Source organism: Elephas maximus, chromosome 25 (assembly GCF_024166365.1).
Source record: "Elephas maximus indicus isolate mEleMax1 chromosome 25, mEleMax1 primary haplotype, whole genome shotgun sequence".
In the NCBI taxonomy this organism is placed as follows: domain Eukaryota; kingdom Metazoa; phylum Chordata; class Mammalia; order Proboscidea; family Elephantidae; genus Elephas; species Elephas maximus.
In genome coordinates this window covers 32,225,121-32,241,221 of record NC_064843.1, presented here as the reverse complement: position 1 = coordinate 32,241,221, position 16,101 = coordinate 32,225,121, and the positions used below count along the sequence as shown (strand labels likewise).

The 16,101-nt window shown below is 48.6% G+C and overlaps 1 protein-coding gene across 1 annotated transcript in view; it reads left to right on the top strand.

Annotated features, from left to right (window-relative positions):
- The window catches only part of MANBAL (mannosidase beta like), a 28,695-nt gene extending 20,631 nt beyond the window's left edge, over nucleotides 1-8,064 (top strand). The window contains exon 3 of the mRNA XM_049869431.1: nucleotides 6,978-8,064. Within this exon, the coding sequence (XP_049725388.1) occupies nucleotides 6,978-7,085 (108 nt within the window). The 3' untranslated portion in view covers nucleotides 7,086-8,064. The remainder of the gene's footprint in view (nucleotides 1-6,977) is intronic.
- Nucleotides 8,065-16,101: the final 8,037 nt, after the last annotated feature.

Genomic DNA, 16,101 nt, shown 5'->3' with positions numbered 1-16,101 from the left:
TTCTGATGAATGGTCAGAAACGCAGCTTCCCAAAGACATTTTATTGTCTTAGAACCAGGAATTTCTAGGCACAGTTGGATCCAGGGGCTCAAGAGGTCATCAGGGCTCTGCCTCTCTCTGTCTCCTGGCTTTCCTAAGTGTGTTAGCTTCATTCTTAGGTTCTTGCCAAGTCAGCAAGGATGGCTGCAGCAGCCCCAGTCGGCATTGTTATTGCTCATGACTTACTACAGAGAGAAACCATTTCTCTGCCTATGTCCACCTCCCAAATCTCATAGAAGGCCTCTGCTTGGCCACTTGCTTGTACCTTTGTCCCATAGGTAGGAAGCAGGAATGGGTACCATTTCTTACCAGACCATAGCTAACTGCCCACTTCTGTGGCCACTGTGACTGAGAGTACCCCCAGAACCAAATGGGATAGGGAAAGGACAGGGCCCCAATGGGAAAGGGGTCCTGGGCAGACAAAGATAACAGATGCCTAGCCTTGTGATCTAGTGGGAGAGAACTCACTAGAATTGATGGCAAGAGTGGTGGCTTTCATTGTGATGCCCACATGGGTGTCAACTATCAACCAGGAGGGCCCACAGTGTTTGAAGCCCTGGAAGGGATAGAGACTTCTTGTAGGGCAGGGGTCTAAAAGGTAAGGATCTTGATTTTAACCTAGGCCCCTGGTTACCGTGAGGGCTGCCATAAAGTATATATGGCAAGCATATACCCATTTTTGACACCACAGGAGACGGATTCACAGAGCCAACTCTGAAATTCTGCTTGGTATTATTTTTTTAAGCTTGGGAGGAGTTTGCAGGTGAATTGGGTGTTTTTTAGTAAAAGAGACATTCCAGAGAGATTGCTGTGTGGTAGGCAGGATGAGGGTATAAACATGCTCCCTCCAGCTTCTGATCTTGAGATGTATACTGGCATAAACATGCTCCCTCCAGCTTCTGATCTTGAGATGTGTACTGGCTTCTGGGAGAGTCGTTTGGACTCCCAAGGAGCCACAGACCATTTGGTGGGAAGGGCCAGCAGAGCTGTGCTGAATTGTATCTGGAATGAGCACCCCAAGGCTGTTCTTTCTAATCATAGCTCTTCTCGCCTGCCAAGTGAGTCCTGGACTCTGTGTCTCTGTTCGCCTTGTTGAGCCCACATGAATGGGCCTCCCCCGCTGCCTGTTTCAACTAGTCCTATCCTTCTCCCAAGGCCATTGCTAGTTCCATTTCTGCGAGGTCTTCTCTGCCCCCACTCTGTCAGGGCCTTGGGCAAGAGTGAAACTGTGGATTGAGCAAGAGCTTCAGCATCAGGCAGACTTGGTCTGAGTGCTGGCCCAGCTTTAGTCTACTTGAGCCTCAGGTTCTGAGCTATTAAAAGAAGGACATGCACGCCAACCCCAGAGTTTTTGGAGGATCAGTGAGATGAGGTGTGTGAGGGTACCTGAGCATACATAGTGCCTTTCTTTCCTCGGACTGTTTTAGAGACGAGAATGGTTCAGTTAGTGTAGAGTGGCATTTTGCCCAGATTTACAGAACTAAATCCACATTGAACTGTGTAGTGGAAATCATAAAACTCAGTGTGCCATCTCTGTTGGAAGGGATTTGATGCATTGTGGCACAGATTTGATTATTTGAATCTGATGAATAGTGGCAATTTTCTGGCCTCATAAGCAGCTGTAGAGCCTCTTCATTATTCATGGGGTCCGTGTCCACAGGGGACTCCTCTGCAGACCCAGTAACTACCTGGCGGTGGCTTTCTTTTGCTCTCAACAGTGTGATTGTTACATCAGAGGAGGTGAGGTGCTCTCAGATTTAAAGGTGGGGCTGTACCGTTCACAGTCTGCCCTTTGCCTGGTGTGGACTGTCTATGTATGTTTGAAGGGAAATGAGAAGTCAACCATTCATTCTGCCCTTCTTGCCAGCTAACACTGTGGAGCCACAGGCTCTGTGACTAGGACCCTAGGATCTGAATCATGTGTGTAACAGCCACCTTTGCTTCCCTACAGCTTGGGGAGAAGCCGGCTGTGTCACATTGGGCCAGTCATCAAGTCTCAGTGAGCCCGTTTCCTTGTCTGTAAACTACAGCTCACTGTGGCTAGCTTATCAGGGTGACTGGGAGGCTTAGTGAGCTGATGCTTGTAAAGCACCCATATGGTCCTCGCCCAGTGCGTGTAAGTTCTCTTCTTCATTGTCCATGGGGCCTGACATACCACCTTGCATGTATGGATGAGAACTAATAGGTGATGAATGCCAAGCACCTGTGCAGAGGGTGAAAGGGAGCAGAGTATTTATAGCCCAGAGTGACAGAGTGAGCTGTGTGAGGGGCATGCCTGGAGATGGCCCAGGTTGAAATAGGAATGGCCCTGGAGGCCTCGCTGAGGCTTGTGGAATTTGTCACATATGAAAGAACCAGCAACATTTTTAAAACAGAAAACAGACATGATCAGGTCTTTGTCATTGTTTCAGGAAAATAGACTCTGAAAGTAGTGTGGAGGATGATGAGAAGAGAGAAATATGGGGGAAGGGCAGGAAAACCTGAGGGAGGCTGTCACATGAGGGGGCAGGCGGGAGACTGTGGGGTCTGATCAGCACAGAGGAGTGCTTGTGGAGGGGATGGGCGGAGTCTAGTGCCCCTTGGACGGGAAAATGGACAGGACCTGGGGAAAGACTGGATGTGGGGAGCATAAGAGAATGGCAAGTACTCAGAACTCAGAAATGACTCGGAGGTTTCTACCTTGGGGAACTGGGTGGGTGACGATGCCAAAAACTGATATGGGGGAGAGGAGGAGGTCTAGGGTGAAGAAACAGATAATACCTTCAGATAACTCAATGACTGTAATATGTGCACACACCCACTGAGAGCTGCTTTCAACTGTGAAAAGTAAAGCATGACTCGTGGGGGTGCTAGCCCACTTCTCTGACTCCCGTAGGGACTTCAGTCACAAACAAGGGGCTCTGAATGGCCCATGGACAGAATCTGGCACACGCTATTCCTATTTTTCCGTAGTCATCTTGTGGTCCTAGAGGCTTTTAAACAGAGAGAAAGTAGATTTTACAGCTGACTCGGATTCATGGTCTTCATTGGCCCTGAAGTCCCCAGGAAACCTGGGAGAGGCTATACGATACAAATGTTAAAAGTTTAGGTTTAAATTCTGGCTTTGCCATTCACCAGCTAAGTCCTTACACAAGTCACATAGCCTCTCTGATTGTCTGTTCCTTCAGCCATAAAATGGGGCTCATTATGGCACTTTGTGAGGTTAAAATAAGATTATGTCCAGGACATATAATATGGCGAGATTTGGCATATTGTAAATAATAAATATTAGCAGCTGTCGCAACCATTATCACCGCTATCATTAATATTAACGTCTATGACTAGCCATATTTTAGAGTTTAAAGTCTGCCCATGGAAAAAGTAAAGCCCGTTACTAGATGTATTTTCTTGGTGATAAACAAGCTTCCTTGGTTTTGGGAGACTTGCCTGTTCTTTCATTTCATTCATTCATTAATTCATTCAGCAACAATTGAAGCTTTCCCCAGGAGCCCACAGAGCTCAGGGGCTAGTAGGGGAGACCGATGTGAAAACATGTAATTATGGTAAAACAGTGGTGGTGTATATAAGGTTCCTGGGTACTTGGGGTGGGGGGCAGGTGTTAAAGGAGGAGGTGCACCCTGCTGAAGGTGGAGGACCAGAGAAGAAAGGCAAGACAGTGAGTAGGTGTGTTCTTTGAGCTGATCAAACCACGAGGAGGGGTTTGCTAGGTGGCCAAGGAAAGAAGGGTGCTTCTCCTGGCAGAGGCCTTGAGGCCATGGGCCTGACCTAATGTGTCAGTAGGGGGGAAGAGCCCAAATGAGGCTGGAGAGTTGGCCTACTTAGATGCCACTCCAGGTGTGGGACGAGGCTGTGGGTGATGGAGAGCCACTGGAGGGTTTAAGGTGGGGGTGCAGTGGTCCAGTTGGATCTGTACTTTAGAAAAATTCCTTTGGCATCTGCACAAGGGATAGGATAGAGAGAGCAGGGAGGACGGTCAGTGTGGGCAGAACTGAAGTGGGGGCTTTGATGCTAGTGACAGAGTCAAGAGGTTGTTGTTAGGTATCATCGAGGGTTTTCTTGGCTGTAATCTTTACAGAAGCAGATTGCCAGATTTGAACCACCAACCTTTTGGTTAGCAGCTGAGCACTTAACGTTAAGTGTCACCAGAATTCCTTCAAGGGGTTATTGTTGTGTGCCCTTACTCATAGTGAACATATAGGACAGAGTAGAACTGCTCCATAGGGTTTCCTAGGCTGTAATCTTTATGGGAGCAGATCTCTAGGTCTTTTCTTGCTCAGAGAAACTGGTGGGTTTAAACCACTCACCTTTGATTAGCAGCCGAGCACTTAACTGTTACGCCACCAGGATTCCTTCTTGGAAGTCAAATCAACAGGACTTGGTGACTGATAGGATGAAGGGGAGGAGAGAAAGTGTAGGGTCACTGGGACTCTGGTTGCTGTGCCTGTGGAGCGGAGGGACTGGATGGGAGGAGGGACCACCAGTCCCAGTCACCTGACAGACATTTGGATCTGGGTGGCTGGAGCTTCCGTGGGGAGGTCTGTCTTGGAGGTGCTGGACACGATGAGGTGCCTCAGAGAGGGTGTGTGGAGTGAGGGAAGCACTGGGGATGGAACCTCGGTATCACCACCTCTGGATTCTGAACTGGGCATCATTTAAACCCGAGGAGACACCCCGCTTTGAGCTCAGAAGGTGGGCTCCATTCCCTGGAGATCCAGGCAAGCCCTGGCAAGTTCCCTATGCAGAAGTCACCAGGCCTGGTTAGGGCCTGTTCGCCTGAGGGCGTTCATGGAGACTGCTTTCTGTGGAGGTACTATGGTAGGGCTGGTTTCAAGCTCCCAAGATCACCACATGCATTGCGTCTTGCTGCGTTTGCCTTCATCGTTAGCCTCCCCAATGGACACAGCAGAAATTAGCGTGTGCAGCTGGTGGAGGGGCTCCTCTGACGTTTGTTTTTTGTTTATTTTAGGCTAACCATTTTTTCCCCAAGTTATATAAACAGTATCAGCACAGGGGATCCCTCAGTGTCATTACGTTGGTGGGAGAAGGCGAAGCAAGTGGAGGTGGGCAGTTCAGAACTCCGATCAGGGACCTGGCCAGGGTGGGGTAGGAGGCCCTCTTGTTATTTTAGGAAGATAACTCCATGCGTACCTGGAACTGGGCTGGCCCTTTACATCTGTGCTGTCTCATCTGGCTCGTGGGCAGGGTGGAGAGAAGACAAGGATGGCCTATAAGAGAGAGATGACAGACCTCCGCACTGGTCCTTGGGCAGGAACCGCCCCTCCCCCTCTGTGGGGCCTCTTCTGTATGGCAGAGGCTTAGACAGGGGCTCACAGGGTGAGCAGGGAGGTTTAGAAAGTAGATCATGCTGGAAGCTGGGGTTGGCAAATTAGACGTGAAGGAATTTTTTTTCTTCTATATGTAGTATGCTCCCTTCCAGTATTCTTTGTCTGCATTTTGTTTTCCTAGTTTTAATAAAGACACAAATGTTATTGGGTGCTGTGAAGTCAATTCCAACTCATAGCGACCCCATGTGACAGAGTAGAACTGTCCCATAGGATTTTCTTGGCTGTAATCTTTCTAGAAGCAGATTACTAGGCCTTTTTCCTGCAGAGCTGCTGGGTGAATTCAAACCACCAACTTTTTGATTAGCAGCCGAGTGCTTAACTATTGTGCCATGAGGGCACCTAAAGACACAGATTTGGGGTAACAACATTTCCCTACCCTAGTGCCAGGGGCAGTGGAATGGTGGAGGTCCTAGGGGGTGGGGGGATAGGCACCTGACTCTTTTTCGGGGCAGCTGCTACTTAGCCAGTTGCTGCCACGAGGGAGTAAGGGGCCAGTATCGCCAGATACTTAAAGTTTTCAGGAGAAGCTGGGAATCCAGATCTAATGAGAACACTCCCAGAAGGCCGAACTTTTAAAAGATAAACACTGAAAGCCAAATAAAGTCCGCCTGTGGGCCAGATGTGTGTTCTCTGGGCTAGACCAGCCTTCCTCACCCTTTCTGGCCGCAGCACGCTGAGTTATCACCAGAGGAGGAGGCAGCACTAGATAGGAGCAGGCTGAGTCTGTTCCAAACTCTTCTCTGGCATGAGCCTGAGTGGCCCGGGACAGGCCATGTTCCTTCTCTGGAGTCCACTTTCTTGATCAGCAGAATAAGGGCCAGGTCTGGATCTGTGGTTCTGAACTATCGTTAGCAGCAGAAGGTTTGTTAAACCAAATCTCACAACGAACAAATCTCTGGACAAAACAGAGCTGCTTCTGTTGAAGGAAGAGTCTGGAGTCCTGCCCTGAGTCTGCCTCCTGCCCCCTCCTCAGGGACACCTCTGCCAGGCTCCCCAGAACACAATGCAGTGACTGCCCACCTGCCAGCTGGTTGCTCTCTGGTCCCTCCCAGCCCTGGCATTCTGTGGGCTGACTGGAAGGGGAAGAATGGCAGAGGTGGAAGGAAATAGGCTGCAATAGAGCCATCCAACAGCTGCTTCTTACCCAAATTCTGCCAGGTCCCTGCCACAGGGTGCCTGGCCAGCCACAGGGTGCCACTGCCATTTACTGGGTGCTTTCCATGCGTTTGTGCCTCCTCACATCAGCCCTCCCAGGTGCGTATGGCTCTTTCCGTTTCATAGATGAGTAAACCAATACACAGAAAGGAGAAATGAGTTGCCCACAAGGTTACCCTGCTGGGAAGTAGAAGAGCCTGGATTCCATTCAGGCCTGAGAGGCTCCTCCTCTTCCCTGTCGGGCCTCCTTTATTCTTCACTTGCTCCCTGAAGGCAATCCCACATACATGAGGATCCTGGGTCCCAATAATAATGGTTTCCATCCCTTTTGTTTCTGCGGCTTGCTTCAGTTTGCAAAGTCCCTTCAGATGTGGTCTCATTTCTCTAGTGTCAGGCTTGATTCATCTAAGTGGGACTCTTCCTTTTATCACCATGCAGGAGGCCGAGCCATCTGAGCCCAGAAGTGCTGAGGGGACAAGGAAATCCAAGGCTACTGGTCCTTCCACAAGCAAGAGGCCCAAGAAGGAGACCAAGAAGAAGCGGTAGAAGAGGAGGCCTGTGGAGCTGGGCGGGCGATGGCCTGGGGGAGTAGCCCTCCTGGGAATCAACATCCTGTTCCCACTCTCCACCCCAGACTCAGGATCTGAGGGGGCTGGGAACACCCTGTGACCACAGAGAGCTGGACGAACCCCAGGCCCCAGACCACCACTTCCCCTTCCTTCTGCTTCTGTGACAGTTTGGAGTCAAAACAAACCAAAAAAAAAAAAAAAACCAAAGCCCTTTGCCCTTGAGTCGATTTTGACTCATAGCGACCCCATAGGACATAGTAGAACTGCCCCATAGGATTTCTAAAGAGCGGCTGGTGGATTCGAACTGCTGACCTTTTGGTTAGCAGCTGAGTCGTTAACCACTATGCCACCAGGGTTCAAGAAGACTATAAAACTCCTTCTGAACAAAGACAGGAGGTTGTTTCAGAAGTCAGGTCGGCTCACAGAGTCAGATTTTCTTGCTAATCGCTGTGTCCACCCTTTGGCCACCACCCTGTGGATTTACACTCCCTTTCAGGAGGCCCTGTCTACCCCTGACCAGCACCGCAGCTCTCCCGTGAGTCACCAGCTTTTCTCTGCCGTGCAGACCTAGCCAGGCCTCACCTGTTCGCTTAGGCTGAGAGACGTGCTGCTGCAGTGCCAGTGATCCTGCGCACTGGAGCAGCAGGTCTGAAAGGTGCCTGTCATGAGTGCCAGCAGAAGACCTGGGCCAGGGTGACTCCTGGCTCTCCTCCACCAGGTGGAAAAGATTTGCTGAATGAATGCATGCTTCTTGGGCACATGCTTTCTGCGCCTTCAAAATGGGGAATTTGCCAATCTCAGACCAACCTCTTTTCAACCCATTATAGCATATTCAAGGTGTGCCTTTTGGCTTCCACCTGTACAATAATCTCCCTCCCACTCAGTTCTTGTATCCCCGACCAGTGAGAAAAAGTTATCTGAGGAGGTAGATGTCAATAAACTGCACTGCATGCTGACTCTGCCTGCATGTTGTCTGCTGGTGAGGGAGAAGGGAAGCCAGGGTCCCTGCTCTGGCGGGTAGGGCCGTGGGGGCGAGGATGGCCAGAGCAGGGGGCAGCTCTGGTCAGAGCAAGTCACTCTGGGACAAGTTTTCAAGTCAAGACGCGTGTGGCCCTTAGTCACTGGAAACATTGTGAGCCTCCATGCATGTGTTAGAGTTCCCACAGGTTCCTGTTGCCTAAGGAAAATGCTGCTCGTCCTCCAGGTGGCTTGAGGAAAACCAAGGGCAATACAGTGGAAGGCCTCATGTGGCCTGGGATGGGTCATCCAGATGCAGTCATGTGCCCTGAATCAGCTGCTGAGGAAGAGCCCAACCCACCATAACTCAGACTTGTCCAGCTCATTCATAGTTTGCCAAATGCTTTGCCAGTTGTCAGCTGACGAGAAGGCACTTAGGCGATGAGCATGGATTGTCTCCATTTTGTGGATGGGAAACGGAAGTCTACTTGAGAGTGGCCAAATTGGGACTTGGACCCAATCCATGGCCTTTCCTTGGTATTTAACACATGTCAAATGAGTATCTGTGGAGTCCCTGGGTAGTGCAAACAAGTAATATGCTTGGCTGCTAACTGAAAGGTTGAAAGTTTGAGTCTACTCAGAGGTGCCTTGGAACAAATATCTGGCTGTCTACTTCTGATAAATCAACCATTGAAAACCCTGTGAGGCACAGTTCTACTCTGACACACATGGGGTTGCCATGAGTTGGCATTGACTCAACGGCAACTGGTTTAGTGATTGTCAGTAGGTGCAGTGATTGGAGGGTCCCTGCCATGCTGCAGAGGGCTTTGAAAGATCTTCCAGCACTTTAGGTTTCAGGAGAGGAAGTCTAGGAACTGGAGCTTGTGCATAACAAAGTGGCAGTCTTGGCCAGACACGAGCAGGGGGAGGGGCTTCTGCAGAGTACTTCTGTCCACAAACATTTACTGAGTCTCTTAGATGGGCATCATGCCAGCCGCTGGGGATGTAGACATCAGGAACCTTCCTAGAAACCTACAGTACACTTAGCCTGGTGGGAGATACGTGAAAAGGTTTGATGTGGGGAGTTCTTTAACAAGAGTGAGCAGCAGATGCTGTGGGAGCTGAGCAGAGGGACACCCAGCTCAGTCTTGGGGGTTAGCACAGCCACCAGCTCAGTCTCGGGTCAGAGGCAGAGGGGAGGTAGCTGAGTCTTAAGGCCCCGTAGGAGTTGAGACCAGAGGGAAATTATACTGGGGGAGTGGGGGCCAGGCCTCTAGGGGAGACTTTTTCCAGCTTCCTGGAGGGGAGGCAGCCTCTGACTCACGGGAGTAGACCTGACTCCCTTAAATTGTCCCACGGAAGGCTGTTTGCCAGAGAACAGCACTAGGAAAGTCAAGGGCAATCTTTGCTGTTAAACCAGGCCCTCATTCCATGTAGTTTGTTGCATGTGGATGTCTTGGCTTCCAGAACCTCATCCTTGCCTGGTTTTCCTCCTCCATCACCCTTCCTCAGAGGGCCCTTAGTCCTCTTGTCTCTACACACACTCATTACACAATCCCATCCAGTCTTGTGGCTTTAAAAACCACCTCTACGCTGATGCCTTCTAAACATCTCTTCAGATGCCTCTCTTAAACTCTAGACTTCTATATCTGACTGCCTACTCACTGTGTCCACTTAGATACCCAATAGGCATCTCAAACCAAATTCCTGATCTTACACCTCCATTCCCAAGCCTACGGTTCTTATGGTTTTCCTCATTTTATAGAGCATCATCATTCTTCCAGCTGCTCAGGCCAAAAACATTGGAGGCATCCTTGACTTGCCTCTCCCTATCACACTCCATATCTGACCCCTTAATTCCTTGTGACTCAGAATTCAGAATGAGACCCCTTCGCACCTCTTCACTCTCTACCATTGTGGTCCAGCCGCCTTCATCTCACTTGAACGTTGTAGCAGCCTCCTCATAGGTCTTCTGCTTCCTTCCCTGCCCTCCTAGTCTTGTTCTCTCTCAACACAGCAGCCAGAGGGATTCCTTTAAAACATGTAAGATCATGTCCCTCACCTGCTCCCATCTCAGGTAAAGGCCAAAGTATTCGCTGGAACCCTTGGGCCTGCAAGAGCTGTTCCACTTCCTTCATCTCCCCAACCTCATCTCTCTCACTCTTCTCCTCACCCGCTCTCCTGTATCCTCCCTGGCCTCCATCATCCTCAAACATGCCAGGCAACCCTGCCTCAGGGCCTTTGAATTTGCTGTTCCCACTTTCAGATACTATGGCTGATGTGGTAGGCAGAATAATGGCCTCCCAGAGATGTCCACATCAGAATCCCCAGAACCTGTGAGCCTGTTACCCTACATGACAAAAGAGACTTTGTAGATGTGATTACGTTATCCTAGTGGGCCCAGTGTAATCACCAGTACTTATGAGGGAATGAGGGACCAGGAGAGAGATGGCTATGAGCTGAGGAATGTAGACAGCCTCTAGAACAGGAAAAGGCAAGGAAATGGGTTCTTCCTTAGTGTTTCCTGAAGGAACATAGCCCAGCCCACACCTTGATTTTAGCCCAGTGGGACCCATTTTGGACTTTTGGCCTCCAGAACTGTAAGGTAATAATTTTGTATTGTTTTATGCCACTGAATTTGTACTAATTTGTTACAGCAGGATTAGGAAACTAATACACCTAATTTCCCTCAGATCATTAGGGAAACCTCTGGTCACCCAATTTAAAACTGTAACCTTTCTCCAACACTTCCTATCCTTTGTCCCTTAAATTGTTTCCTTGGCACTTACCACCACCTAACATACTCTGTATTTTACTTATTGTCTTCCACCTCAGAATATGAGCTCCATGAAAAACAGGAGTTTGTTGTTGTTTTACAGATGAATTCCCCAGGTCCTAGAGACTGTCTGGCATGTAGTAGGTACATGAATGAGTTAGTAGGGGAAGTAGTAGTAGGAAAGTAGTATCTGCCCTAACAATACAGCATCACGAGTGAGTATGCGTTATATATGCCCAGGCACTTGACGCAGAATTTCATTTAGTTCTCGCAGCAACCTATGAGCTTGGCAACACTATGATCCCCCTTTTACAGAGGAGGACATGAATGTGCCTGGAATTGAACCCAGGCAGCCTGACTCCAGTGTGCACTCTGAGTCACTTTGCTCTTTCCTCCCTTTCTTCCTTGGAATTCCCAAGGAGGCTTCTGTGGGGGAGAAAAGATCAGGTGCTGGAGGCTTTACTACCCAGAGGACTAAATCACTAATGGAAACTTAGGCTCACCAATGAGGAAGAGACTCTGGGGTAAAGTTTTTTGAGACAGCAAATTGGTGAATGAGATTTTGGAGCCAGAGAGCCACATTTGGACTCCGGACCCCATTGAACAGAGCTGTGTGATGCTAGGGGATTTCATGTTTCTGAGGCACAGGCCTGGTCCATCAAATGGAGGTCATAAAACAACCTTACAGTGCTGTCGTAAAATTAAAAATTAGATGTGTGTATATGTAAGGTGCCTGGAGTATAGTAGGTAGTTTATAAATACTAGCGGTGGTAATGGAACAAGTTCATCATTAAATTTATCATTAAAACACACACCCTCAAATCAGCCATGATCTTGGCTTCCTCAAAAGGCAAACCCATCCTTAGCCCCTAAGTAGTGTATAACCAAATTTGAAGGCAGGATTCCCAGGCCGAGCACATACTTCTTTTCATATTTGTAGAGGTCTTTATATTCCTAAGGAGCCCTGGGGGTGCAATGGTTAAAGCGCTTGGCTGCTAACTAAAAAGTTGGCAGTTTGAACCCGCCAGATGCTCCTCAGGAAAAAGATGAGGCAGTCTGCTTCTGTAAAGATTTACGGACGGCCTTGGAGATCCTGTGGGGCGGTTCTACTCTGTCCTATGAGTCGGAATCGACTCGACAGCAATGGGTTTGGTTTTGAGGTTTTTATATTTCTGGTAGGTTTTCCCATCAGCTTTTCCCTTCTTCATTTATTCAAGAGACCTTCAGATTGTGGAGGGTAGAGCTACGTGGCAGTGAAGGGGAGAGGAACTACCTTGAAAAATTTTTTTTTCTAAAAACGCACATGAAGAGTGCTCATCATTAGTCATCAGGGAAATGCAAATCAAAACCACAATGAGCTACCACTGTATACCCACCAGAATGGCTAAAATCAAAGACTGACAACAGCAGATGTTGGAGAGGCTGTGGAGCAACAGGAACTCTCCTACACCTTGCCGGTGGAAGTGTAAAATGATACAACAACTTTAGAAAACAGTTTGAGAGTGCCTTAAAAGTTCAACATACAATTTACCCTATGACCAGCATTCTGCTCCTAGGTATTTATCCAAGAGCAATGAAGGTGTTTGTCTACAAAGAATCTTGTACTAAGTTCTAGTTAGAGTGTTTATAGCAGCGTTGTTCATAATAGCTCCAAACTGGAAACAGCCCAGATGCTCACCAACAATAGAATGGATAAACCGAAGTGTATTTATATGATGAAATACTACACACCATAAAGAAATGATCTGATAGGCACAACAACATGATTGAATCTCAAAAATATTATGTCTGGTTCCATTTATATGAAATTCTGAAACACAAAACTAATCTGTGGTGATAGAAACCAAATCAGTGGTTGCTTCTGGGAGGAGGATTGACAGGGAAGGAGAATGAGAAAACTTTCTGGGGGTGATGGAAATGTTCTATGTCTTGATATGCAATCATCAAGATTAAAATCTGAGCATTTCACAATGTGTAAATTATACCTTAATAAAAATATTCCTGTGGTCCAGGCACTAAGCTATGTGCTTTGTACACATATGTCATTTAATTTGTCAGCAAATCCCATGAGGTAGAAATTGTCTCTGCTTTACAGACGAGGAAGCAGAAGCTCAAAAAGGTTAAGCTCTTGCCCCAGGACACACAGCTAAAAATATAAGATTAGAACCTAGGCAGTCTGATTCCAAATCCCAAGCCTCGAAGTTCACCTCTTCTCCCTCAACGCATTCTCTTCCCTGAGATTTTATGGGTGGAGAAACTGAGCCCTATAAAGGGCTGGAGATTTGCTCGATGCCACTTAACTCTTTGGAAATAGAATTAAACTAGAACCCAGATCTCTGGAGGTTTCTTACAATATCACACATCCTCACTTGGCCAAGAGGTCACGTTCATTTCCACTGCTGTCCAGCTGGGGGGCGAGGTTTAAAAGTATAATTTTTGAAGAGTTGAGTATAGCATTTACTTATAGTAGACTCAAACTGGGGACTCCTCACAGATAGCCTGTGAGGTCAAAATGAGAGCGCTTCCCATCTGTCTTTATTACTAGAGTAGTTCCAGGTTGATTTTCTGTGAATTGTGGAGCCTCCTCCCTGCAATTATCCCGTGAAAAAAAAATAATTTTTTTTTTTCACCCCCAAAAGCCCCACCATACTCATCTCCTCCACGTCTTGGGTTGCAAAATGCCCAGGCCCTCCAAAACACTCAGCAAGCTTCCCTTGGCTTAACTTAAGAGGCACAAGTGTGAGTTTTTCATCCTCCCCTTGACAGTCGGAGTTCTGACAAGGGCGTAGTATCAAGAACGGCAACAGCCAGTCTAATTTGGTTTTAACCCACATCCAGTCAGTCAGCAATAAGGGCTGCTGTTGTCAGGTTCAAGTTGCTTAAAAAGTACTGCTGTCTCTGGTATTCTCAGAGGGCACCATCTTGTGTTTTGAGAAAATTGGGCCCAAACCATGATCCTTTCCTCCAAAAAATGTTTGTCCCAGCTCCTTCGGCCTCCATCGGCTAAAGAAAAACTTCATCTTGAAATTTCTTTCTCTCTTCTTTAACAGTGAAAGAATGTATTCCATGGTCTGCCTTTTCTCTGGAACTGGCAAATGGTGGTAGGGATGAATCACCTTGCTTCTCCAGAATGTTTTGCTCCAAGAGCTCAAGGGGGTACAACAAGATGATAAAGGGCCTCTTGAATGACCTCCCCCAAGCCCCATGGGGACTGGGGCCTATGAGGTCATAGAACTGGAGAGCTGTTGAGCTTTCGGAGACTATTTGGTCCAACTCATTTTTGCGGATGAGGAAACCTTGGCTTTAGCTTTTATGGAAAGGGAGCCGTGGAGCAGGGCTGAGGCAATCCAAGTACGGTTCATCTGCATGGACTGTGGGCCCACGGAATGGGCCTTCACTGCTCTAACCCTCAGCTTCCTTCTCTGGAAAATGAGGCGGTTTTGGTTCCGACCTCAGTTGGGTAGTGCAGGTTCTGTTAGCTGTCCTTGCCTCTCTCCTGCCCTTACCAGCCAGGCTTAGTACCTGGAAAGAATGAGGCCCACTTTCTCTGTCTACCTACCCTCTTCCCAGTCCCTCCAGAACCCTTGTAATCCAGCTCCTGCGCCCAACACCCCTGCAACTATACTCCTCGAGGTCAATAGCTTTGTGGCTCAACCTCTTGGATACTTTTTTGTGCTTATCTCATGTGGCCTCCTTTTAACATCTGACCCCAGAGGACCCCCCCTCCCATTTTGGGAAGCCCAGAATCCTCTCTGGAAGCCTCTTCCTGTAGCCTGTTATACACGAGCACTCCTTGGAGCTCTGCCTGGCTTTCTTCTCATCCTATTTACAACATCCTACCCTGAGCCTATCTCCTCACCAGTAAAATGGGGATAACAACAATACTCTTTGCAAGGAGTAGTTGAAGGGATTAGATGAGTTAATATATGCAAGGCACTTAATGCGCAATGTAGAGTGCGCTCAGTAAGTGTCCAGATTATTAGTTTTCCATCATACCCATGGATATCTAATAGGTTTCTCCAATATAATTTGGTCAAAACTGAACTCTTGGCTTGCCCCCTCAGTGGGCTCCTGCCCAGGCTTCCCCATCTCAGTAAATGGCACCTCCATCCACTCACACCAAAGCCTGGGAAGCAGTCTGGATCCTTCCCTCTGCGCGCCCACACTCCTGCTCCATCAGCAAGGACTGTGGGAGCTTCCTCCATGCGTACTCAAATCACACCCTTGCCACTCCCCTGCCTGGGCTGAGCCACCTTCGTCCCCACCCAGAGGCCTCCCTGCCTCTATCCCCCGCCCCCAACCCCATCTGTTCAGCCTCCAAACCTTCAAAACCATGCACTGGCTCATGTCACCATCACCCACCTCCCTGTCTAATGTCTACCACAGCCTCCCTTGCATTTAAGTAAAACCCAAGTCCCTCACCACAGCCCAGGAGGACTTGCCAGCTCCAGCTCCAGCTCCAGCTCCAGCTACTGACTCCAGCTTCATCTCCCACTGCTCTTCCCCAGCCCACTGCCCCTGCTCTATCTTAGCCCAGATTCTTCCCCTTGTCTGAACAGTCCTTCCCCCAAATCTTCGTATGGGTCACTTTTGTTCATTCTTTCAGCTCCAGCTAAACTCATCTCTTCTGAGAAGCCCTCCTTAACCTATCCTCAGAGTCCCCTGCCATTCCGTCTGCCGTTTATTTCCTTTCTACCATATAGCCCAGTCTGTAATTCTGCATCTATAGGTTTGTTCTCTGGTTTCTCGACTGCCTCCTGCACCAGCCTGCAAACCCCACGTGGGCAGGAGCTCTGGTTTACTAACTAGTGTGCTTCTACCAGACACCGTACGTGTGTCATCAGCTCCCAAGTCTTCAGCCAGCTTTCCAGATTTGGGGTCTGTGACCTAGGGAAGTCGCTCACCCTCTCAAGGACTCAGGAAGGAGGGGAAACTGCTTGGACTGGCCCTTTGCCTGCTGTATACCTCTCTGGACACACTTCTTTCATTGACAGAATTCTGCAAGTGTTCGTTGAGTTGTATCTAACAGCCCTGCCCCAGGGACTGGGAAACACAGATGCTGGCATCTCCAGGAACGAGAAGGCCACAGGGGAGCTAGCTCAAGGCCCGGGGAGCTAATTTAACCGTTGAATGATTAAATGCTTTTAATTATCGGGAGGTTAGATGGGGTGGGAAAGTTGAGCACAGACCGCAAGTGCAGGAGACTTGGTTCAAATACAGGTGGTGGGGAGGGGCCTCCCTGCCAATTTAGGGCCTCACC